At 42.7% G+C, this 26,133-nt stretch overlaps 1 protein-coding gene across 1 annotated transcript in view; it reads left to right on the top strand.

Annotated features, from left to right (window-relative positions):
* Positions 1 to 26,133, top strand: part of LOC147891687 (uncharacterized) — an 85,675-nt gene that overhangs the window by 55,158 nt on the left and 4,384 nt on the right. Inside the window, exons 6-13 of the mRNA XM_087388833.1 lie at positions 3,612 to 3,953; positions 4,150 to 4,329; positions 4,514 to 4,584; positions 4,683 to 4,739; positions 10,236 to 10,367; positions 10,578 to 10,813; positions 18,496 to 19,340; positions 19,453 to 19,601. Of these exons, the coding sequence (XP_087244959.1) occupies positions 3,612 to 3,953; positions 4,150 to 4,329; positions 4,514 to 4,584; positions 4,683 to 4,739; positions 10,236 to 10,367; positions 10,578 to 10,813; positions 18,496 to 19,340; positions 19,453 to 19,601 (2,012 nt within the window). The remainder of the gene's footprint in view (positions 1 to 3,611; positions 3,954 to 4,149; positions 4,330 to 4,513; positions 4,585 to 4,682; positions 4,740 to 10,235; positions 10,368 to 10,577; positions 10,814 to 18,495; positions 19,341 to 19,452; positions 19,602 to 26,133) is intronic.

Below are 26,133 nucleotides of genomic sequence, written 5' to 3'. Positions count from 1 at the left end.
TATAAGTTTCTTTCTTTGATGTACTTTGTCCCATAGGCCCATGAGGTCTTTTGAGGGCATCTCTCTCTCTCTCTCTCTCTTTCGAGTACTTGCGAGACACCCTGGAGGGTGGGTAAGCTTAAGGCACTTACAAAGCCACTAGTGCTGAAGTTCCGGACAACCATGGACAGAAAGACCCTCATGAGCAGAGCTTGAGATGATGCCACGTATAGGGTGTGGCAGTATGTTAATGTATTGGTGAAACCACATATGATAGATATGCTTGATGCTCCTTTTACCAATCATAAATACAAGACTGCACTCCTGGCCCTGAATAAGGGCAAGTGCCCGGTTCAGATGGGTCATCACCTTCTTTCTTTATTGCCCTTTGGGATATGATTGGGGATCACTTGACTTTAATCCTTGTTGCAGGGCTTATGGGACTTTGATACTAGGCTTGACTAACTTACAGAGGGTCTCATTCATCTCATCCCTAAGGGGGTTGCAAAAATTTTATCTCCCAATGGAGGTCCATCACTCTCTTGGGAACTTGTTGATAAGATTTTAGCCAAAGCCATGAGTTGCATTTGAATCCCCTTCATCTAGACCTTATTCATTAGACACAAACAAGCGTTGTGCATGGCAAAAGTATATTTGATAACGTATTTCATTTGGTGAAGCTTTGCAAATGGGCTATGCATAGTGGCCAAAGACTTGCCATTCTACTACTGGATTTTGAAAAGGCTTATGACAGAGTAAATTGGGTTTTTTGGAGGGTACCCTTCTATGGTTTGGATTCTCAAATGCATGGATTAGATGGTTAACCTCGTTGCACAAATCAGCCCACAACTAGGTGCTTATTAGAGGAGTAAAGAGGGGGAGGTTTCGGATTTCAAGATCAGTCCGATAGGGATGCCCTCTTGCACCCTTTCTTTACTTATTCATGGTGGCTGAAGCGATGAGCTTATTTTTGAGAGCTTAGGCAGATGTGGTTGGGGCTGAGACTCCCCCTAAGACAGAATGAGAAATTTTTGGATAGTGAGTTGGCTGATGATATTGCTGTTTTTTTTGGATCTCAATTCATTCAGCGCAGCTTTGTATTTGTTCTATTTGGCAGCACAGCAGAAGCACATATTAATTGGAATAAATCCAAACGATTCTGGGTTAGTGACCAGCATACTTCGGATTGGGAGACTAGTTTTGGATTCATTGGATCCAAATACTAGGTATTTGGGATGCGAGTCGGTATGGGCATCTCTCCATCACAACAGTTGCTCCTGTGTTGGAGAGTATTAGGAGGGAACCTCTTTTTTGGAGTTGAGCTACCCTTGACCTTGCCTCCAAGGTGGTGGGGGTCAACCAGGTACTGCTGGCCACGGCTTGGTTTGTATGCTCTTGTTGGTGCCATTCCAAGGATTGCATTACTCAGCCTCAAAAGGCCAATAAGGAATTTCCTTTGGGGTGGTTTAGATGGTTTGGCAGACACCAGAGCTAGGGTGGCTTGGGAAACCGTGATCCTTCCCAATCGGGAAGGAGGCCTTAATATCATAGACCCAGACTTGCAGAGTAGAGCTCTACTATGCAAGATGGTGGTCAGAGGTCTTATGCAAGGGTTGGAACCTTCGAAGGAATTTTTCATTCGATGCATACAATCTTGTTCTCCTTCTACAAGTGGAGATTGGTTGGATAGTGCTAGGTGGATTTTTACCTCATCCCGTCCCGTCTCAGGGCCCCCTCTTCCCTTCTTATGACTGCCATCTTGAAAGCCTAGGCTAGCTTCAAGATTATTCTTTGGTGAGTTCCCCCTACCTCTTGAGAAGAGATTGATAGGCAGCCAATAATGTGGAGTGACGTCATCTTGAGCATGGTAGACCCTTGGGTTTTTGTCCTTATATGCAGTGGTCTAGATGGAAGAGAGGTCCTGCTTTCTTGGTGGGCTCCTGGAAGAATTTCAAAAGACTCCGAAATGGTCGACAATCCCTTTTAGTCAGCCACCTCAGAGGAAGTGTACGGAGAATTTAAGAGAGAGATGCTGCTGTGCCTATGGATTGGGAACTCCCAGGTGACAAATACCATTCTCCTAATATTTGGCTAGGAGCCTTTATGAGATGAGGAATCCCTCTTCAGGTAAGAGGACTTTCACATTCAGAAAGGGATGCCTTGGTCTTTGATGTTCATTTCCGGGGACAGGTTGTCAAGATATACTTATGCGTTTTCCTTTTCAACCTGTCAGGGTTGTAGGCCATGTGGAGCTGAGTTTCTTGGATTCAGGATGGTATCTAGACCCAAACATAGATCACATTTCCTTGGACTCTTGGAGACTTTAGATTTATGGAGGGGTCCCAATTAAGTATTTGCAGTGGGATCTCAGGAATGGGAATGGATTGATGCAGGAGATCAAGAGAAGAGCCTCCTCTTCTTTTGATACACGGTGAGTAATGCCAGGAAATTTCAGCTCAGCTTGAGAGGCTCGAGGCCTACCGGAGCGCATCATTGGAAGAATTTCAAATTTCTGCCGACTTGCAGAAATATTTATGGAAGCGACTCTAGAAATCCATTAGGAATATAAAGATCACTCTTTTATCCTGGCTTTGTGTGCATGGAGGGATCGGAACTAACCAATGGAGGTCGTGGTTCGGCGCAGATTGTCGATGCCTTTTATTTGAGGAGTCCATCAAGCTTTGTCTTTGGGATTGAAGGCAAGTGCTGATTATTTGGAAAGCGATTGCTAAGCTATTGAGCACCTTTACACACTCCCCTTTCTACACTACTTGGGGATCGGTAGCTTGGCTTTCCCTTTTTGGGCCTTAGTAGCTATAGGAGAGACATGACTTCTCTTGGTCTCTATGGATTTGACAACATGTAGATGAGTCATGTTCCTTGGATGATGTTCCAATACTTCCACACAGACCTACACACATGCATCAGTTGATACATCTTGGGAGATTCTGCGGAGTATCTCAGCTTGGCATATTTGGAGGTCTAATGTACAAAGACCTTGGACAGCTCCCAGTTTCATCCTGCTCACACGTTGGCCAGTCTCTAGACAGACACGGTACACTTTGATGGCCCTATGGGTGAGGATGCAGGGCTCTTCGTGGGCAGCCTCTACCAGGACGAAGGTATTTCTTAGGGAATAGAGTGGCTCCCCTTTTTTCTCAGAGTCTTTCATTGCTCCATTTAGGAGTTTGTTTTTGGCCCATTTATGGGGTATTTTATGTACTGCATGATGTTTTGTCTCCCTTGAGTTTTCTCAGGGGGAGAGTTCTTTCATAGTTAATAGAAGTGCTTTTCTTGAAAAATAAACTAAAATTAAATGAGGCCACCCTAAAGCTTAAAAAATCCTTAATTTTGCTCTCAAGTCTCATTTTTATCAGAAATTTGTATGCAATCCACTTCCTCATTTTCTCATCTAAGAAAAATTACCCCTTTTTCTTATTTGGTGATCAGTTATCATCTTTCCATACTTCCATTGTGCTAAAGGAGAATCAGAAGTACACATGCCATCACAATGCTTTACTTATGCCTTCTTGTAATATATCATATTCTGAAACTTTCAAGTGTACTTTTCATGCCTTTCAGTTGTGGCTGTACTCTGTTCTCTTTTGATTTCGCTTTTGTTTCCTAAGCAGTCAGGAGAAGAATATGCAAATCTATTTTTTGCACATGGTACGTGCACACTCAGCAACGTAGTCTGCAGCAAAGGCATTTTATGATGGCAAGACATTTTTGGAGGCTATCACTTTTATCTGCATTCTTTGTGAACTGGCGGATTGGAATGCAGAACCTACAGAAACGAAACTATTTAAAGAGATTAGCCCTGGGATTCTGGGCTCACAAAAGGCTGAGCATTGCTTGGCAAGCATTCAAGATTTCTGTGGAAATACGACATATAATTCTGAAGTTTTCCTATAGAAGAAAACAAAGATTGATGGCATCTATATTTCAGCACTGGCGTCAGGTTGCTGTCAAAGGCAAGTGATCTAAGCTTCCAATTTTTTTAAACCAGTTCATTCCTCATTTCATGAATGTCTGCTAATTATTTGATGGAATTTTGCATAGAGGTATATTTTTTCCACTTTAAAAGGTCCATATTTTTTTAGCTGACCATTGTAAACTCTCTAAAAAGGTTTCACATTTTCTATGACAATCCTAATTCTTTTTTGGCAGATTGGCAAAATTTACAGAAAACTGCAATCTGTATTTGCAGCAAGTCAATGTTGCAGAGATCATTTATAAGCTTCCAAGATTATCTTTTGTGGATTAAGCAATACAAGCAGATGAAACTGAATGCATTGCATTTTCAGTATAATCGGCTCACGTATTGTGTATATAAAGCATGGCATGATTGTATCCTTTGATATTCTATATGTATCCTTCTATATGATAGCTACATATCCTATTACTTCAAAGTTTCTTTTTCACTTATCAAACCTCTTGATCGTTTCCTTAAGATCAGTCCTTTTGGACACGTAGATTGCAAGACCAGGGTTTTTATTGTTCATGCCAACTCTTTAACCTCACTCACTTGCAGATGCTGCAAAAAGATGCAGTAAAAGAATCCTAGCAGCTTCAGCGCAGATGTGTTTTGAGAAGAAACTGCTGGTATAGTGGTTACTTTCAATAGGCTGTTTTTTTCAATTAAATGGATAGCCATTCTGAATATGTAAGTTTTGTATTGATATGATGTTTCCATCATGCAGACCTCTATGTTCAATAGGTGGCGTAGATATATGCAAATTCAAACTCAGAGCAAGGAGGTACTTCACAAGGAGTTTCAAGTAAATTTTACAAATTTGATTTTCCATTATTTTATTTTCTTGCTTAGGGTAATATGATTATAGTCTTGCTCATATGAGACCCGTACTGGTGATCCGTGGAACTACACCAGACGTGGTGAGGATTCTAGAGGATGCATTTTATGAGGTTTGGTTGGGTCCTTGATCTCCAAGTATGAGGTCGTTCCACATGACATGTAGCCTATCAATCTCTTATTGTGAAGAGGGTGGGATTTTCTGAAGATTAATTTTGAACTGCCATAGGCTTTCAAGATGGTAGCCATAAGAAGGGACTAAGGAATCCTATGATGAGGTGAGGTAAAGATCCACATGATATTGTTCATCCAATCGCCACTCGAGGAGGGGGAGCAGCGGATTGTATGTAAATATTTCCAAGGCTCTTGTCATGGCAAAAGGCCCCTGGCCACCATGGTGCAAGCAAACATTTGCAGTGTAGTTTGCAAATGTTTGCTTGTTAGTTTTGTTTGAAACAAATGTGAACACTTTACAAACTGACCTGCAGCTTTTAATAGATGCATATAGTATTTTAACTCTAGGCTATTAAATGTCAAACATCCTCATTCAAAAAGACAACAACTACCAAGCTGCATATGAGGGTTGAAGCCTATAGGCAGGTCATCATTCATGCCCAAGTGTCATTGCCTCATGGTCTTCATCATTCTCATCCCCTCCACCACTGCTAGCATTAAGATGTTTGCAAACACCTGCTTAGCTAACGTTTGCTAAATCATACAAATGTGTTTGTTTGTAACTATGCTGGTTGCAACCTTTCAAAGCAAGGCCCTGCACTGCAAATTTGGATCAATGATATTAAGGCCCCTTTCTTGTGGGGATAAATCAAGTCATCCCAAGCCATTATGGCTCTGAGATATGCAAAACCATCAAGTCCACTCCACAACAAACTCATCGGTAGCGTTTTGAAATGAGTGATGCATTCCCTAGAATGGCACCAACAAGAGCAAATAAACTTGGCTATGGCCAGCAGCACCTGGTTAACAACTACCGCTCTAGATGTGAGGTCAAGTCTAGTTGAACTCCATAAAGGGAAGTACAAGAAAGGGGTAAGAGGGCACCCCTGTTGGACTGATTTGGAAATCTGAAATCTCTCTCCTCTAACCCCTCTAATAAGCACCTAGTTGTGGGATGAGTTGTACATGGAAGAGAGCCCTCTTTTATTTTTTTAATGAAGAGAATTCTATTAAGCATGAAAGAAACCCCAAGAGTGAGGCTCATGGTGGAAATACATCATGCAAGACATGAGAAATAACACTGTAAGTGGGCAAAAAACATGCACATCCTAGAGCATTAGAAAAGCACCAAGGTTGAGGCTGAAAATCCACCTCAAAGCCATGGTGGACTCTTAAGAAGAATGGGAAGCGTCAACACTCCCTAAGAAAAACTATCCTCTTGGCAAAATCCATTTGGAAAGACCCGTGCATTCTCACCCAAATGGTGATCAAGGTGTGTATAATTTCTATCCAAATACTAGACGATTTTGGATGACCATGGTAGGCCACTTGGAGTGTCACATTATATGTAGTGGTCTAGATGGGAGAGGGGACCTGCTTCTACAGTAGGCGCGGGAGGTCTTTAGGAGACTTCCAGAGGATCAGAGACTTCTAGCAGTTGGCCACCTCAGAGGGAGTGCAGTCAGGATACAGCAGATAGAGGCAGCCATTCCGCTACTAGAGTAGATTGACACAGATGACATGCCGATCACAGAGTCCATTTGGTGGGGAGCGTTTTCAGGGACAGGCATTTCGTTACAGATTATTGCCTTGCAGGATGCACATGAGGATACCCTAGTCTTTGATGTTCAGTCAGGAGGCAGACTTACCAGATCTTCTGATGATATTCTTTTGGAGGTTGCCTGTCAGGATTGTAGGTTTCATGGAGTGGGGCAAGGACTCACAGTGGTATCTTGACCCCAATTCTCTCTCCTTGCGCTGGGGTCTTGGAGACTCTGGTTGTATCGTAGTTCCCCTATTAGGTTCTTGCAGTGGGACCCAAAGGAGTGGGAATGGATTGATGAGGGGCACTGAGAGAAGAGCTTCATTTTCTTTCGCTATACAGTCAGAAATGCCGGGGGATTTCAGCTCAACAGTAGAGGTTGGAGCCTGGAGGCTCTCCAGAGCGCCTCATTGGGATAGTTTTCAGATTTTGCACTATTTATGCGGAAGAACTTTTGGCATAGGCTCTGGAAATCCCTTAGGAATAGAAAGATTACTCTTTTCTTTTGGCTTTCTATTCATGGAGGGATTGCAGTGAACCTATGGAGATCCAGGTTCGGGGCTAACCCTACTTGTCCTCATTGCTACATTGCAGTTGAGTCAGTACAACATTGCCTTTGGGAGTGCAGACAGGTGAGGACGATCTAGAAAGGTATTGGTAGGGTTTTCAGTATCTTTCATACATCACCTTTCTATATGACTTGGGGTTCAGTAGCTTGGTTATCTCTTACTGGCCCTCGGGTGTTTTTTGAGGGACATGATCCAGATCCATCTCTCATTGTACGACGACACTCAGTGGAGTCTTGTTCCCTCCAGGATGTTCCCTTCACTCCTTTCAGAGTTGCTCATGCTTGGGGATCCCTCAGATATGATAGCTTCTGTTGCAGAAAAGGGTTAACTAGGGAGAGGGGGGATTGCTGTTACCAAACCAAAGGAAGCTCCAATCGTGGCGAGGAGCCGGTGGTAGAGCTCACGGAGACCAAGGAACATGATAATGAGTGATGTGACATGTCTGTCCTCCACTTGGTCGAAGCCTAGTGAAAAAGGTGAGAGAAAAATCTTCCTTAAACCAATTGCCAATGGGCTAGCCTCGAGCACTGTGCTTGTGACTCTAGGAGAATATAAAACCACCTGAAAAAACCTCGCTAAAATAAACGAACATTTGATAGGTGGGGGATGAGCTGAAGGCAAGGCAGCAAGCCTCCAGTCCACAATCTGAGTCCTAGAGGGGTGGGACATGGGTGCATGCGAAGAGGGTGGTGGAGCTGCAGGATCTTTTTTAAAGAAAAAAATGCAAGTTCTCACAGCCGGTGGAAGGGGATGAGGATTGGCTGAATGGGTAGTCATTTTCCAATTGAATGTGCAAGGCCAAATTAAACAAAATTAGGATCCGTCCGTCATTGAGGGGGGAAAACAGGGAGGGAGGAGGGTCGGATGGGGGGGACGGAAGTCAAAGAGATGAAAGGGGGGAGGGAGTGGGGAGCGCAACAGAGGGGAGGGAAGGGGAGGGGAGGGGAGGGGCAACAGACAGGTAGGGATGGGAGGGACAGCAATGAGGGAGGGGAGGAGGGGGAGGGAGGGAGGTGCAAAGGGGAGGGAAGGGGGGGAGGCAGCAGGGAGGGAGGAAGCAGCAAGTGGTAGGGAGGGAGGCAGAAGGGGAGAGGCAAGACGAAAGGCAGCAAGCGGAGAGGGAGGGGGAGGGGAGAGAGAGGCAGCAGCGGGGAGGAAAGGAGGAAGGTGGGGAGGGAGGGGCAGGGGGACAATATCAGGGTGGGAGGGGCGAGGGAGGGCAGGTGGAAGGGGGAGGAAAAGGGGGAGGGAGAGAGGCACGGGGGAGAGCAGGTGGGAGGGGGAGGGAGAGACTAGGGAGGGGGAGGGGGGGTGGGCGAAGCAAGCTGCAGGGTGGGGGGGGGGAGAGAACAGCAGTGGGACGGAGGGGAGCACTGCAGTGGGAGGAGAGGCAATGGAGGGAGGCGGCAAGGGAAGGAGGGGTCACTAGGAGGAGCTGCAGCCTCGATGAGGTTGAATTGTCAATACTTTGATACCAATATCTAGGGAAATTTATGACTAGATTGGAATCTAAACGAGCAGTTTGTCTAATTCTCCATCCAACCTTTGTGTCTATGGAAGCCCTCCCTAAATTCGTTATCTCTCTCTCATTTTTGGGGGAGGTCTTGGAATGCAAGGTGGCTGCTACCCCACACACTTTTTTTTGTGGGTGAAATCTTTGATTGATTATATTATATGAGTAGCAACCTCAAAACAATGTGCTACAATTACATCAACTGAAAATTTCAGTATATGCCAAAAAGACCTCATGGTCTATGCAGCGGGTCTGCAAGCAATCAAAGAAAGCTTGCTGCAGAGAACGCCTAAAAAAGCCAAACAGAGAGAAAGTAGGATCACCAAAGACTTTACAATTCCTATATGTCCATAAAGTCCATAGTGCCCAGTAGCGAACCCAAATGAAGAAAAGATGAAACTTCGGTTTGGATGGATGAAACCCAAATAGCCAGAAGAACTTCCCAAACGGAACAGATGGGAATCTCGCTCGTAGGCTGAAAGCATTCACAAGTCTTTCAGCCTCCCTTGGCTGCTACCACACACACCCTATCCCCATGGGCTAATTACTCTAACCTTTGATGTGTAGGTAACCTTGTATTATGTTGCCCCCTAACTTTGTGTCTCTAAGATACACCTACATTTCTATTTAGTACTCACACCAGCGGCATGGTTTAGCACTCATATGCGAACTGTTAATCATAGGTTTAGCCCATGGTTTATTGCTCCTAGGTCCAGCACCTAGGGCATAACGAAGGGCATTAAGGATAACACCACCATCACATCATTATAGGTGCTGTAACAAGAATCGACAGGGATCACGGCCTGAAAAATGCAAGAAAGAAAGAAGAAAGAAAGTTTATTAAAGTCTTCGGAAGGGCTGGTGGAGCAAGAGGAATGGGAAGGGCTGGTGGAGCAAGAGGAAGAAGCAACAGGCAGGAAGAGGGGAGCATGTTGGAGAAGACAAAAGCAACAAGGTAGAAGTGGGACAACAAATCATGAGAGAAGCTAGAGCAATGAAAGGAGGGAGAGAGGAGGTAGACAAGGCATAGAGGGATTAGTAAATGAATAGAAATTAAGTGTTTATCTATTGACTATGAAAAAACCTAAGGATTCTTTTGTAGTTCTTTCTTTACTTGGTGGTGACTATAGTACCAAAGTGGGGCTATAGTGGAAAATTAATAGATTGTCTAGGATATAGATGAAAGTTAGGATCCTACTACAAGGTCCTTGGTATTGATTTATTGTATAGAAAATGATTTTGATAAGCATACGTTTTTTATATGCTTAATGAGCACATCATTTTCTGACTTAATTCTGATGGGCTCCTCAAAAAAAGCATTCCTGGTTGACCCAGATTTCAAAATGAGAATCCAAACTGGATCTGTCAAGTATGTGTGCAATCAATAAGAGGGGAAGTAGGACAGGGGAGGACAGTCGCCAATAAGGTAGTGCGAGGGTCTCACAAAAGAAAGGAATCTACCATTTATGAATTCCAGAACTCAAAAAACTTGAGAATCTCGTAATTCTAAGTAGTGCATCAAGGAAGGAAAACTCTTCATTTTTTTTCAAATCAATGTGATCTTGGCTGCTATATTTTGATCCGTCTAATTGATCAATGTATCAAACTAGATGCTTACTATATACATAAATTTCTTGCTTGCAGGACGACAGCAGGGATTGGTATAATGGCAGGTTGTGCTCTCAATCTATACATATCTGGAAGGAACATACACTCAAAAGAAAGGAAGTTTGTAGTTGCAGGGAGCTTTGTATGGGACATAAGCAGGTGCACTTGGTACTAAGGCATTAACCTGAAGCTGCCTCATTTCGCATCGGGGTGAAAAGTTTCATGCAAACGCTGCATGCTCTTGTAAATGTGGTCAAAGTTTCTAAGTATTAATTAGACATGGTTCTGGAACTAACTCCATGTTAGTCCTATCTGTGGGACCCTACAAAATAGAAAACGCAAGTATATCCTAATGACTATTAACTTTGCATTGTACAGAAGGAGAAGATATACAATCTTCCATGTACAGCTAAACCTAAGCTACCAAACAGAAAGCTACAGAAAAAACATCCTTTAAGGGCTTCCTATGGAAGGTTCAGTTGGAAAAGGTTCCATCGAGATATTAGGATCAAGTCTATAATCCTTTCACAAGCACAAGCCTTTTACAAGAGATGTATCCAAGAGCTGAAGCATTCTGCTTGGCAAGAGCTGAACAAGCTTAATGAAGCAAACAGGTATGCAAATTCTTGCCATGTTTACTGCGCCTTTTTTTGGGGTGGCTGGAGGTGGAACTTTATGTTCTAAGAAAATAAACGAAATGGGACAAATGCATAAGAAATATATTTGCCAGAAATACTCCAAAATGTAAATGACAATTGCACAAGGAAACTTCTCATCAGAAAAGTAGGATGTAATCTGAGTATTAAACCATTCCAGTCCAAATGCAGTTCTACATCAGTTCTACATGGTAAAAAGGAGATTAAGGCCTGGTGCTTGAAATAAGAAATGCCTCAGTTAACTTGGCGTTGAAAGATTGGTACAAGCAGTGAGGGCTTGTCTCGTGCTTCCATTGAGCTCCCCCCTTCCTCGCTCCCCCCCTGCCCGCTCTTCCCTCCCGCCTCTCCTGCGCTCGCGGCGATCTCAGGCCCTCACCCGTCGCGGGGGCAGGCCCCTGGGATGCACACAGTTCCACAAGGGCTCGCGGCTGCTAGGTGGCCTCACCATGGGTGCGTGCCCCCCCCCCCCCTCTCTTCAATTTTGGTGCAGTGAGAAGCTGCTTCACAATAGCTGTGTGCATGCCTGGGCTTACCCCGGGTGTGGTGCAGTAGGGTGCAGCCTTGAGCTGCCCTTGGACCTCCATTGTGAAGGCCCAAGCCTTTCGAAATAAGGCTCAACCCTGGCATTCAGTTTGTCACAAGAAGCCCCTCCCCTCCAGTTCTTTTTTGGGAGTGGAGGCTCTTGCCTATGGCCTCAGCACTGTGCCATTTACAGCTAGAAGGTTGCTAGATCCGGATCAAGGCCTTTTTGGGAGCTTTCACTTTCAGCTTCTCTTTTTTGGGTCAGCTTGTGGTGCTTGTTTTGACCATTAGGTGCAGCCTGCAGCCTGCCTTCTCCTTTGGGTGGGTTGCCTTTTGTGTGGTAGAGGCTCCGAAGGCTCCCTTTGCTGGTTTTTCGCTTTCCTTACACCAATGTGCAACCAAATTGGGGATTGAGGTGTCCTTCATGATGCAGTGGGCCCTCAAGATTGGCGTGGAACCAGCTATGTCCTTGATTCGGTGGCACACGGATGCAGATTATTCTCCATCTAAACCCCCTTCAAAGTCTTAGAAATCAGATACAGCTATGTAGGCTCCTCATGAGAGAGCTCTGTTCCCTCAAGTCTCTTCTCCATGAGCTGGAAAATAGTGAGTTGGAATTGTAGGAACAAAGTGGAGACAGGTTGTGAACACAAGTGAGCAAGAGGGCACACATAAGAAAGCTCCAATAGAAATGTTCAAATGAAACAATACAAGTACTTGGTATATATAGTACCCAAGTACTACTGGTCAACCATAGGGTTGACTTTATGCCTACAACACCATATCTTTGTAATCTCTTACAAATTCCCCCTCAAAGATATAGCTGAAAGTATCTTGGAAACGTCTGAGGTGTACCCCGCGGTACTTAAAGGAGATCAATGAAGCCATCAGAAATACAATCCCGTACATAATGCTAATGATTTTCAATGTGTTTCATGCGAGCATGAAAGACAGGATTGTTGGCTATGGCAATGCAACTCTGGCTGTCACAGAAGATAGAGTTTGCTTCGCCATCTTGTGCATGATGCAAGTCATGCAAAAGCTTCCTTAACCACATTAACTCCGTAGTGGCTGAATTTGCAGCTTTGTACTCTGCTTCACTGGAGGAAAGAGAGACTTGCTCTTGCTTCTTACTGAGCCATGAGATACAGGCTGAACCCAATGAGAAGCAATAGCCAGTAGTGGACCGTCTGTTGTCAATGTCCCCTGACTAATCTGAGTCGGTGAAACCACTCGGCGCTAGATCGCAATATGAAGCATAATGCAAGCCAAGAGAGAGAGTGCCATGACATATTTGAGAACCCTCTTTGCTACATTCCAATGTGTGATCGTGAGACAATGCATGAACTGGCTCAAAAGCCCTATGGCGTAGGCAATATCAGGCCGTGTGTAGCATAGATATAAAAAACTGCGAACCAACTGCCTATACAAAGTGCCATCAAACTTTTCAGCAGCATCGTGCTTACTCAGCTTGAGTCCCTTTTCCAATGGAGTAGCCACAGGCTTACAGTTCTCCATTTTTAATTTCTGCAACAACCCCTTCGAATACTTTGTCTGTGACATAGAAATCCCATCATGGGTCTGCCAAAACTCAATGCCAAGACAAAAATGCAATAGGCCCAAATCTGTCATGTCAAAATTGTGACATAAAGCAGACTACACTGCTGTAATTTGCTGCAAATCACTGCCAGTGAGTATGATGTCATCCACATATGGTACCAACATGACCAATTCTAAATTTTGCTGCAGAACATACAGATTTGTCTATGTATGAGTGTTTACGAAGCCCTGGGACAGCAAAAACGATGTATCTTCTGATACCACGCACGAGGTGCTTGCTTCAGCCCATATAGAGCCTTCCTGAGCTTGCATACCTTGTGCTCTTGTCCCTTCACCTCAAAACCTTGGGACTGATTTCACCTCAAAACCTTGGGGCTGATGTACATAGACCTCCTCTTTAAGATCTCCATTGAGGAAAGCGGTCTTGACATCTATCTGGTACACTGACCAACCATAAAACGCAGCAAGAGAGATGACAGAACGAATGGTGGTCATCTTGGCCACTGGAGCAAAAGTCTCCTTAGAATCTATCCCCTCCTCTTGTGCATACCCCTTGGCAACCAAACGGGCTTTGTATTTCTCAAGTGTGCCATTTGAATGGTATTTCACCTTATAAATCCATTTCGTGCCAACCACATTTTTTCCAATGGGCGCATCAACCAAGTCCCATGTGGCATTCTTCTCAATGGATTAATCTCAGCTTCCATAGCTTTTTGCCATACCGGATTATGCTGAGCATCCTTGAAGCTCTGAGGCTCATTTTCAGCTTCCATCACTGAGGTCATCAAAGCAAAATTGAGCTTTTTCTGATTTTTCTGAGTGCTGGCCCTGGCTTTCCCCAAAGTAGGCTGATCCTTAGCATCTTGAATGATTAATCTTGCCCAACGTGGAATAGATTTCTCTGCTGTACTATCGGGGCTGCATCAACATCTTTAGTGGCCTCACGACGTTGATAATGCCTCCAAACATGAGGCGGTCTACTCTCATTAATTGGCTGCAAATCTTAAACGTTTGAGGGAGAGCCATCCTCAACATGTGGCAAGCCATCTGAACTATGAGAAGTAGAAGAAGCATCAAGAGACTCCGTCTCATCATCCTCAAACTGGATGATGTCCAAAGGGGTATCATCGTATGGTGATAAGTCTGGACTAGCGGGCTGCATGCACTCATTTCTCAGCAAAGAGGACATCTCTGCTGATTATTACCTTCCTGGTAGCGGGATTATAAAGCCTAAATCCCTTGCTTTTAGTGCTATACCCCATGAAAATGCATTTGACACTCTTGTCATCAAGCTTTGTCCGATGTGCATCTGGAACCAAAGCATATGCCACTGAGCCAAAAACTCTGAAATGATTAACCTTTGGCTTAAAGCCATACAAAGCCTCAAATGGAGTCACATTAACCAAAGCTTTGGTAGGGCATCTGTTCTGAATATAAGTGGATGTCACAACTGCTTCTCCCCAAAAAGCCTTTGAGACTCTCTTGAATTTCAGCATGCATCTCGTCATTTCCATGAGAGTATGATTCTTCCTCTCAGGGAGTGGATTCTGCTGTGGTGTGTAAGGGCATGTCAAGTGATGTTTGATCCCATGCTGCTTCAAAAATCCCTGGAATGCATGTGACATGTACTCTCCCCCTCTATCTGAGTTGAGTGTTCCAATTCTAGAATTGGTTTGGTTCTCAGCCATAGCTTTGAACTTCTGAAACCAATAGAACACCTTAGATTTTTCCTTCATGAGAAAAAGCCATGTGAACCTGTAGAAGTCATCTATAAAGGTCACAAAGTACCTTGCTCCTCTATGCGTGGGAATAGTCATGGGGCCATATACATCACTGTGTACTATCTGTTGCACTCTGGTTGCCTTGACCCAATTCTTGCCTTGTTTACTGAATGGCAAGCGATGCAATTTGCCAAGTGCACACCCCTCACACACTTCATTTGCTGGTTGTTGTAATTTTGGCATTCCCTGAGTCATATTATTGTTGTACAAGTAGGACAATGCTCTGTGATGGACATGTCTAAACCTGGCGTGCCATAAATCAGCTTGGAAAGTGTTTGCTACAGCCAATACCTTTTGATCATAAGGCTGAGCATCAAGCTTGTATAAGCCTCTGTCATATGTGCCTGTTGCTACAACCTCATACTCTTTCTTTGGATCCTTGATCTTGCATTGGTTATCCTGAAATTCGACCAACATATGTTGATCATGGGCAATGTTTGAAACTAAAATTAGATTTTGCCTCAAATCTGGAACATACCAAACATCTCGGATATACTTAACTTTCCCATCATCAAGCTGAATAGGAATGTGCCCAACTCAGATGATGTCTTGAGAAGCATCATTGGCACACGCAACCTGTCTGCCATGAACAGGTGTGATGCTCTCAAACCACTCTTGGCGAGGAGTCATGTGCTTAGTAGCACCATTGTCGATATACCATGTATCACTTGCAACAAGGGAAGTATCCCTTGATTGATTTTCAGCATTCAAATCCCCCTTGGCATCCATCTTCTCACTAAATGCAACAAACACAAAATTTCTATCACCTTGGGCAAGATGAGCTTCACCTTGGGCAAGATGAGCTGATAGAAATATTATCATTGCAGAATATGCAGTTTTGATGGCATAAGCAAATATATATAAGCTGAAAAGGAGACATAAGCTGCCCCAAATCTGTCATCACTATTCATCTTCATAAAAAACCCTCATACAGTAAGAATCTAATGGAGGCTCCTTTGTAGGTTATTCAATGGTTAAATCATTACCTTATACTCACCAAGCATTGTTTGTAAGTTGTGGATCATGAAGGAAAGCTAAATATTGTTTCTCATAGGAATAATTGGTGACAAGGAAAAAGAGAAACAGACGTGACCACTTTAAGCACGAGTTTCAGTGGGGGCAACAAAATTACTGCTAGACCTGTCCCTTTGCCTCTTCTTTTCATTGGCAATCCTTTTCTGACACTCTGCAATGTAATGCCCCCTGGCTTCTTGCAATAATTGCATTTGCCGTTTTTCTGATTTTTGCTTGAACTGCTTGCATTCCTCTCCTTGGGCTGAGTTGTATGGCTGTGTTTTGGCTCAAACTTTTTCTAAAATTCGCCCTTTCCACCCATGGCAAGTGCTTGCTTACCTTGACAAGAGGCTTTGGCAAAATTTGAGCATCTCTCCTCTTCCTGCAACAAAAGCCCAACTAATTCATCGAACGAGAGTGCGGCTGCCTTGAGAACAATGGTCAATGAAGTGACGAATGTGCCATATGAGGGCGCTAAGCTATTGAGAGTAATAGAGATGAGCTTCTTGTCTTCTATTTCCTCATCAGTACTTACGAACTGATCACGTAGATCAGTGATCTTGGCAATATGATCAGTGATGGTCTTTCCCATGCTGCCTTTGCATCCTTGCACGACATGATCGTCGTCATAATGTGCCTCTTTACATTTGTGGCAATCAAAAACATCGCTTGGGCACTGCGGCGGTCAAACTTCTTCTGCTCCTCCATCGATGCTATGGGACTAGTAGGAGGGACTGTAGTAGTCTTTTGTCTGCCTGTAGTCTGACCTGAAGAAGGTGTGCTGGATGTAGATGAGCCTGTTGGTCTCACCTCATCCCCACTAACAATATCCCACAAGCCCTTACCAACCAAGATGTTCTTAAGCATGAATGACCACAAGGCATAGTTTGGTCCATCCAGCTTGTCACCCTCGGACAAATTGCCAAAACTGTCTGAAAGAGTCGACATGATGCAAAATGGGATACCCACAAGCTACAAATGTACTTGCAAAAAGAACTGCAAGTCCCAAAAGTGCAACTGGCTGCAAATGTGCCTGCAAATTCCAAATAAATGCTTGCTGCAAATGCAAAGTACGACTGGCTGCTCTGAAATGCCACTGATTGCACAATGCAATCATTGCAAAAACATAAGATGCATTCTTCACTTGATAATTTGCAGTATGTACAGGAGATGCTCCTCCATTCCAGGGAATACTCCTATTCATGCTAGATAGCATGTCATCAAATATTCCATATTTTGTGGATGACAACAAATTTGCATCTCTAGCATTGTCAACCAATGGGTTCTTTGCTCTTGCATATGATTCTACATAACCATGATGGCAAGTATCTTGCTTTACCTTTTCATCATTCCATGTCAATGAACTCACCTTACTCCCTCAAACACTGCTGCCATATGCCTCCTCTTGTGATTCCAAGGTCTGTATCGGGCGCCCTGCTTGTGCAAGTTCTGGCTCCGAGGGCTTCTTGCAGGGGTAGTGAAAACGTTACTCAAGTCCTCCTCCAAACACAATGGAGATCTTTTTCTTTAGTTTAATCGTCATTCTGCAAGCGTGTTTGCTCAACATTGGAGAATGATTGACCAGATAAAGAAGCCAAGTAATGCACCAACATATCATTTTCATGAAGTGGGGGATACTCAGCCAGAAGGGGCAATGATCCTCCCTCAAAAATAAGTTTCCCAGGCCTTCTCTCAAATGGGTGGCTTGTTGCACCCCATGTACCTATGAATCTTCTTGGGGGCTGCTGCATATCCTTGAGATGAAACATGGCAAGGAGATGGCGGGGCTCTTGATGTTTGCTTTTTGAGTTAGAGGTAGAACCCACACACAAGCTCAAATTCAGGTTGAATTGAGGAGTATCAACTTGAATTAAAAGCAGCCTGCGAAAGGAAGGAGTCTGTGCAACATCTGGCTGACATAGAGCCATATAGAATGGGAATGATATCAGAGAGTGAATAGGGTCCTGAATCGGGTAGCAAGTCACCTGCAATGGAATGGGATCATCATCAGAGAACATCACATATGGCCTTGTGTCCTTAATTGCCTTTTGGACCAGGAAACAGATGACTGCATCTAACATGGTACTTGCAAATAGGAGCAATTAGCTCCGATATCATTACAGAAGTGGGAATGGGTCAAGAAAGTTAGGCAGCTCCACCCAGTCTGAGTATCTATTGGGACATCTAGTGATGTCGAAAAAAAGTGAAGAGGGGATGACTCTAGGAGAGTCGATGAGTTCCACCAGGGCCAACAGGATGAGCTACATTGGCTCATGGATGACACCTTCGCACAAGTAGGTGCAGCCCGATTCAACCCCACAGGTCACACGCAGCACATGCTGTCCCAAAAACAGGATATGAAGATGGATTGCAAGCTCAGTGCACCCAATATCCTGATATTCTTTTCTACACAGGGCCCTCAATGGCATTAGTCTCCTCCTCCATATAGCCCACAAGTTTATATGAGCCATGTAATTGATACTCATGTAGTTTTCTATGGGTGTTAGCGACGTTATGCACCAAGGGATATTTGATGTTGTTTTTTTTGTACTTAGTAAAGAAGGATTGTATTTTCCCACCCAAAAATAGGAATCTTCTTATAAGGGAACAGAATTCTGTCTTTCTGTTTTCTTGGGAATATTATATTTTACAATTGGCATTTAATAATATTTTTGCTCATGTAAAGATGTCAACAGTACTAATTTTTTCGGAAGATATTCTCTCACTGATGTATTGTGTTAACAATGGTGTGGAATGTTACAGTCAAGGAGTGCCCCAGCCGTCACCTTGCCTTTTCAAGGTGGACACATGTTCTCGAAATGACAGAATCATTTCTCAGACGGAAGATATATATCAAACACAAGTTCTTTGTTCTAGAATAAGAGAACATAATCCTTGTATAGGGAAAGATTTCCCCAGGGAAGACAATGCTAGACCTAAGCCGCTCACTTCTCAAGATGAAGGCACATGCAATTCTACATCAGTGATGCAGCCTTGCATCCAATCTTCAGAGCAGAATGCTTTCAGTTCATTTTGTGTGGTTCCTTCCTGTAAAGAGGAAGCAGTCTGTTCCCCGTTGACAATTGCAACAAAGTTTCCTTGCACTGAGGAATCCAGAATAGGCTCCGAGATGAGCAGGGATAACCCCCAAAGGAGACCTTCCAGAAGGTCACGGTTACCTCCTCGGATACCTGCATATTTAAGGGATAATTCATTATTCCCTAAGAATCATAAAAGAGTGCAGACTAATGTAAGAGGCTCACTTCTGCCATATGCATCTGACACAAGAGAAAGAGAAAGGCTGCCAAAAAATATTGGGGGGCACAATTGGCAAGGGTATATTGCACTTGAGAGGATGTTGACAGAAAAGAACCAATGTAAACAAGAAGATTCAGGAAACGATGACCCAAGCTTATTCCCAGTTAAATGTTTTCCCAAAGGAGGTGATGTATTCAAGGTAGATCTTCAGAAAAAGCTGGCAGATCCAAAATTGATCACAGAGGAGCTCTTATGGACACAGGAGTTACTTTGCAATTTCGATAATCTCAGAGAAGAGATACTTCAGAAGGGCGCAGAATTATCTGCCGTCAAGGAAAGGCATGGGTCAGGTGAATTGTCCTGATATCAATTTATTTCTTTTAATTATTGCGATTCTGCCTTATCTATCCACCTCCACTAGGCATTTCTTTTCCACAAGCTAATGCTATGCTGCCTTGTCAGGTGAACAGTTCAAAGCAGATCGAATTTCATCATTAGAGCAGAAGATTGTGGCTTTGCAGAAAAGAAGGGAGCTTCTGCTGCCTTGCATTGAAAATCTTGCAACAAGAGCTAGTGCACTTCGCCAAATGTTGTCAAGCACAGGAAAGCAGGTTTTGCATCTTGATTAAATTATGCATTGATGTTGGCAGACATTGTCTTTGAATCAAATTGATTTGTCCTGTCAATTCAACTAGATTTCAGATAAGAAGGAAATTAATGTCATGCTGGATGAGAAAAAGGTGCCTTTCATGATCTGTATGGTTGTCAGAAAATGTATTCTCAAGCCAACTCCCTGATTAAACATTTGCTTTAGGAACAACTGTTTGACTTTTCTTGGTTTTGCTGGATGTGCTTTCTAGGAAAAGATGTATCATTTCTTCCTTTTGTAAAAGAGTGATATATTCCATTCAAAACAAATCATACAACAGGTGGGAGAGAAAGTACTCTATCCCTAGCCTCAACAATGTGGCAAAAAAGCCATGGTGGTGGTCTAAAATGCCACGACATCCCAAAAGGGGTCATTTCTTCCTTTTGCATTAAGCTCACTGCAATTGCTTCAATAAGGGCATGTATATTATCTTAAATTATGGATTTCAATCTTTGATATGGCAAGATGCAAGCATGCATATGGTACTATAAAAACAAAAGTGCAGTTGAAAGAACTCCAAACATACATATGGATAGGACCATGTAAGGATAGAGAAAGCATCACATGAGAGGCTACAAATTCATGTTTATCCTAAATTATGAAAAGGATACCTTATTCTTCTACGTGGAAGATTGTGATAAAACCACGGTATTCACTCGGAGTATGTCAAAATGCTCTGCAGCTGCTTACCCTCGATGGTGGTTGTCTGTATTTTTTGTCGTTTTAGCAGCTCGATGCTGCTCTTGGTCAAGCTTCATTATGTGTGCGGAGCTGGAAGTTAGCAGTTCATTACTGCGCAATGGAGGTACTGTCTTCCCCAGTTTGTCTCACAGCTCTTTGCTTCTCTGGAATTGCTTCATGGCATGTCTGGTGCTGAAGCCTTGCAGCTTTTTGCTGCTCTACATATGTGTGGCTCACATTTTTTGGAGCTGCGCAGTGCCGTGTTTGATTGGTTTTGGCCAGTGTTGACTGGCTTTTGCTGCCCTTGGGCAGTCGAGAGGCCCAAATTCGCACCCTATTGGAAAATTGTGTTTTCTAATGCAAATGTCTCCCCAATCAACTTTGCCATCTGCACTGAAGTCAAATGCCTTCAAGTTTTCTAGAAATTTGGATTTGAGTCTTCAAAAATGTTCAAGAGATGCTTTAGACAACCTATTATGCCATGCAATGAACCCATTTTATATAAAAAACCAAAATATACATACACGTTTTTTTGTGTGAAATTTCTTTTGCATTATATTACAGAGTCGCTATCCCAAAAAGGGATGTGCCCAAATACATCAAGAGAAGCGCATGCGCACACACCCTTTTTTTTTGTTTTTTTAAAGTGAAAACTTTGAGTGCCCAAATACATCAAGAGAAGCGCGCGCGCGTGCACACACACACTTTTTTTAAAGTGAAAGCTTTGATTGATTATATTACAAGAATAGTCATCTCAGAAAAGATGCGCTAGAAAATACATCAACTGAAGATCTCAGTATAAGTCACACACTTAAAGAATGCTTAAAGAAAGCACGCACGCGTGCACACACACATTCACAATTTGTTTTTGGGTGATTTTTTTTTGGCATTATATTATAGAATCACTATCCTGAAATGGGATGTGCTCATACATCAAGAGAAGATCTTAATATATGACAAGTATACATCATGGTCTATGGATTGTGTTTGCAAGCAATCATAAAAGGATTGTTGCAAAGAGTGCCTAAAAAAAGAGGAAATTGAAAAAGTTGGATCACCAAAAACTCTATGATTTCTGTCCTTCCATAGAGTCCAGAGTGCTCAATAGCGAACCCAAGTGAAAAATAAATCAAACTCCTGTCTAGGTGGGTGAATTCCAAACAACCAGAAAAACTTTCCAAAAGTAGCACTCGGAAATCTGGTTCGCAAATGTTATCCAAGAAATTCGAGGAAATCACGTGTGGGAGCAATGCCAAAGGAGATGAGGCATTGATTCTTGCGGTGCCAAGCATCTGCGGCGAACAGTTGGAGCTATATGTATGTGTGCTAAAAGTTGCCCAGATGGAAGAACCCCTAGCAAGACCCTCCACAACTGTTGTCGAAGAGGAATCTTAGAATTCAAAATCCCTCTCAATCTCTTTCGCCAGCACTTTGCGAGACGATTCATTTGCCAAAGGTTATTTTTCTACACCTTGCTTGTCTTCTTGCTCTCTCTCAGCCTCCGTTTTCTGTTGGCAGCCTCTTTGTCTCTTTTTTCTGCCCTCATCCTCTGTGTTCGGGTTTTGTGGCGTTTGTTTTTGTGTTTTCGCCCCCTTCCTTTCCTTCGTTTTCTGTTGTTTTCCAGTTTGTTTTCAGTCGCTTTTTGGTTCGTTTTTTCTTGCTCTTCTTCAGGTAACTTGTTGTACATGATTTCTTGGGTCTATCGTTTCTGTATTTACGGCCTCTGTTCAGTATTTTGTGTCTTCTCTTTCTTTTTTCATCTCTTCTTACTCTCTTTTTTTGTGCTTCAGCTCCTTATTTCTATTCTTTATTCCAGGCTGTCTTTTCTCTTTTCCATTCTATGCTGTTCATACTCTCTTTGTATCTTCTATCCACTCTATCTTTTTCTTTGTTCCTCATGGTAGATAAAAAAACTTATACTCATAAGAAGCAAAAGCAGGATGTGGGTCAGGATGACCATGTTTATGCCTCTCTTCAGGCTCAACTGGTTCATGATGTTATGCACGAAGGTTTTGAAGATACATGCAAGAATTGGAAAGACTCTGCTCCCACTGTTGGAATTGGATGAAATAGTGGGTCCTGTGCATGAAACATGTTGTTATTATGTTTTTCCTAGGTCGTATGCTACTTTGCAGCAGATGTGGGTAACTGGTTGACGAGAACATTGGGTGGTTGTTTTGTTCGTCAGGTACATTATGCAACTAGAGGTTTTTTTGAGATCATAATGGTGGATGAGCACCACAAACAAATGTTGCTAGAGCACTCTTCACTCTTCTATGGATAGCAGATGGTGCATGTACTCCCATGGTCACCTACCAAGGATTATCAAGCTTTGATTCGAAATCAATGTTCAGTGTGGGTGGAGTTGTTGATTTTCCTCAGTGTCTTGATTCCCTTTTGCCAAAAATTGTAGCCTCTTTAGGCAAGGTCGTGTCCACCCAGGCCAAATGGAAATTCAAATGGGTTTTGCATTTTGTGGGATACAGATAACCCCACCCCCGAATCTATGGAGAGTGCTTTTTATAAGCTCAAATGGGGTTTATTTGCAGGAGTATGCTTTGAATGTAAAAAACATGGGCGCATGGCTTCACAATGTCCTTTAGTTCTACATGAAATGCCTCTAGTGACATATATGTTGCATGGAATGGAGATTCATGGAAGTCGCACTATGGTTTCTCAGGTGTATGATGATGATTCTTTTTTTACTCCACAAAATACTGAGAGAGATCTTTCTTCCCTTATGCATGCTCTCTCCATATATGGCCTTGTTGCTAATCTTCATGTGAATTTTCAGAAGTCTAGGTTGTTGCCACTGCATTCTAAAGGCTGGCATAGTCTTTTATGGCTGGGGTAAATTTTCTCGCCTACTCGGTTAATTTGCCATCTTGGTTATCCTTTGGGTTGGATGATTAATCGTCGGCCAACAAACTGACTGGGTACTTGCAAAAGTGAAGAAAAAGCTTGAATACTAGAAATTAGCAACTTGGCCATTGCATGTTTGGTTATGGATAGTCCAATCTATTCTGGTGGCATACATTTAATTTTATTTGCCTTTGATCATGTTTAGCAAGGGAGATATGACATACTTTATGGCGACCATTATGGAAACTTTTTAGCGTTCAAAACATGGCCGAAAAAGTTTGAGATTGCTTTCAAAGCAACATCTCTGTTCACCAAAGATGCATGGGGGGTTTAAATCTTCTCAAATTTCATGTGCATATCCTTGCCCATAAAGGGAAAAATGATGCTGCAATTTATGCAAGGAGATCAACCTTGGGTTGCCATGATGCGCCACTTGCTTTTACAGATCACCACCCTTGCTTTTGGTGGAGAGTTTTTTCTCTTATGGTTACCACACCTTGCCAAGGGATAACATGATTCTTTTCATTTGAGAAGATTTTTGCATCAATTTGTCTAGAAGTGGTGAGTTTCCCAACAGCATGCTAGAGGCTATTAAAGCATGTTGGATTGGGCATGAGTTGATTTTTTGACATTGTGGCTACTTAGGGGAGATTTGACTCTCCGCTGGCTTTACAGGAACCCAAATATTCATACTTTCTTAGTTTCAAAGGGATTCGTTCAGTGGCTGATGTCATTCATGATGATGGTACCCCCATCTCTTTTTCTTTGGCTGTTAGAAACTATGGATTAGGGATATGCATTATTGCCCTCTATGGAAAAATGTTACTCGAACGCTTCAACCTTTTCTGTCGGTGCCGCTATTGGAACATGAGTCAGGATTGGACTCTCCATTCACCAGGGTAACAGCCCATCCCTTGAGGTTGTCCACATTACAGTGCCTGCCTTGCATAAAGTTTTATTGCCCCCACCTTGGGCTTCAGATAAGGCAAATCAGCTTTGGCAAATGAATCGCCCGGCAAACTAGTGGCGGAAAAGATTGCGGCAGATTTGGAATTCTAAAGTTCCTCTTCGACAATAGGTTTTTTATCACGAGTGTTGCTAGGTGTTCTTCCCTCTGGGTTGCTCTTGGCACGTAGACATATTGCTTTGGCTATTTGTCATAGATGTTTGGCTCTACGAGAATCTGTGCCTCATCTTCTTTGGCATTGTCCACATACTCGTGATTACTTGGGTCTCCTTAGATAGTGTTTTAAGAACTAGATTTTCTAACGCTATCTTTGGGAAGCATTTCTGGCTTTTTGGGATTCACCTACTACTGGGTACTTTGGACTCTATGGAAGGATAGAAATCATAGTCTTTGGTGATCCTACTTTTTTCACTTTCTTTTTTTGCCGACATGCTTTGCAGCAATCTTTCTTTAATTGTCTGCAAACTCATTACATAGATTACAATGTATACCTGTCATATACTGAAATCTTCAGCTGATGTACTCTTGAGCTTCCCTTTCAGGGATAGCTACTTTGTAATATAAAGCTTCAAAATTTTCACAAAAAACATTGTGTGTGTGTGTGCACTTTTTTTTCTTGGGTGGTGAAAGCCATTTGCATGAGATCTGGATTATCTTGCTTTTAAGTCCTATAATGAGATCTTTTGATGTAACTGCTTGTTCCCTCTTTTTTGGGAGATAGTTTTGCAGTTTCTTGTAATATGATGCAAATGGCTTTTACCCTTTTTGGGTGAAATCCATGTATTCTTATATTACAAGAGGTTGTCTCCAAAGTGGAGATCAGTAAATACAACATTAGAAAATTTCATTGTAAGACAAGTAGATAGGGTAATCTATCTTAAGAACAAATAGGCGATCATAAAAGGATGGCTTGAGTGACATCCGAAAAAGTGGAACATGGAAGAAGTAGGCTCTTGAAAGACTCAGTTGTTCCTGTCTTTCCATAAAGTCCAAAGTGCCCAATATCGGACCCGTGTAAAAAATAGATCAAACTCTGCTCGCCATGGGTAAATGCCACACACACACACACACACACAATTTTTTTTTGGATGAAATCTTTGCTTGATTATATTATATGAGTAGCAACCTCAAAACAAGGTGCTACAATTACAGCAACTGAAAATTTCAGTATATGCCAAAAAGACCTCATGATCTATGCAGTGGGTCTGCAAGAAATCAAAGAAAGATTGTTATAGAGAACGCCTAGAAAAGCCAAACAGAGAGAAAGTAGGATCACCAAAGACTTCACAATTCCTATATGTCCATAAAGTCCATAGTGCCCACTAGCAAACCCAAATGAAGAAAAGATGAAACTCCGGTTTGGATGGATGAAACCCAAATAGCTAGAAGAACTTCCCAAACAAAACAGATGGGAATCTCGCTCGCAGGCGCTATCGAAGCAGATAAAAAAACTCATGAGAGCACGGACAATGCCAAAACAAGTACACACACACACACACGTGTGTTTGTACATACATACATACATTTTTACATATATACATGTATATATGTATATGTATATGAATATGTTTGTATGTCTATGTACTCGTCAGTTAGATTCTCTTGCCTGCTTGTCTTATAATGATATTTTTTGATGTACTAATATGTCTTTTTTCTGAGAACTGCTCATTGAAATATAAAGTGGCATGGATTTCATACAAAAATATGTGCGTGTGTGTGCACGGTCGCAAGGCTACTACTGTATTTTAGATTGGTTTTTTCATATGAAGCGCCCATCTGCTAGACACCAAGTATTTGTCACTTAATGACTCATTGGATCTTTTGAGAACGCAGAGTTGTTGCATCCTAGTCCATGCGCTTTGTTAGCAAGGTGGTGTTAGTGGAAATGTGCATAGTGATTGAAAGGCCTTCCTTGAGGGCTTCACTTCAGCTCCACATGTTTATTTTTGATGTGTTGCTTTTCGTGTTGTAATGCATGCCGCCT

This window comes from Dipteris shenzhenensis, chromosome 17, assembly GCF_047967505.1.
Source record: "Dipteris shenzhenensis isolate YYH24624 ecotype China chromosome 17, Dip_SZ_1.0, whole genome shotgun sequence".
NCBI lineage: Eukaryota > Viridiplantae > Streptophyta > Polypodiopsida > Gleicheniales > Dipteridaceae > Dipteris > Dipteris shenzhenensis.
Note: the sequence above shows the minus strand (reverse complement) of the source record. Positions and strands in the feature narration are given on the sequence as shown.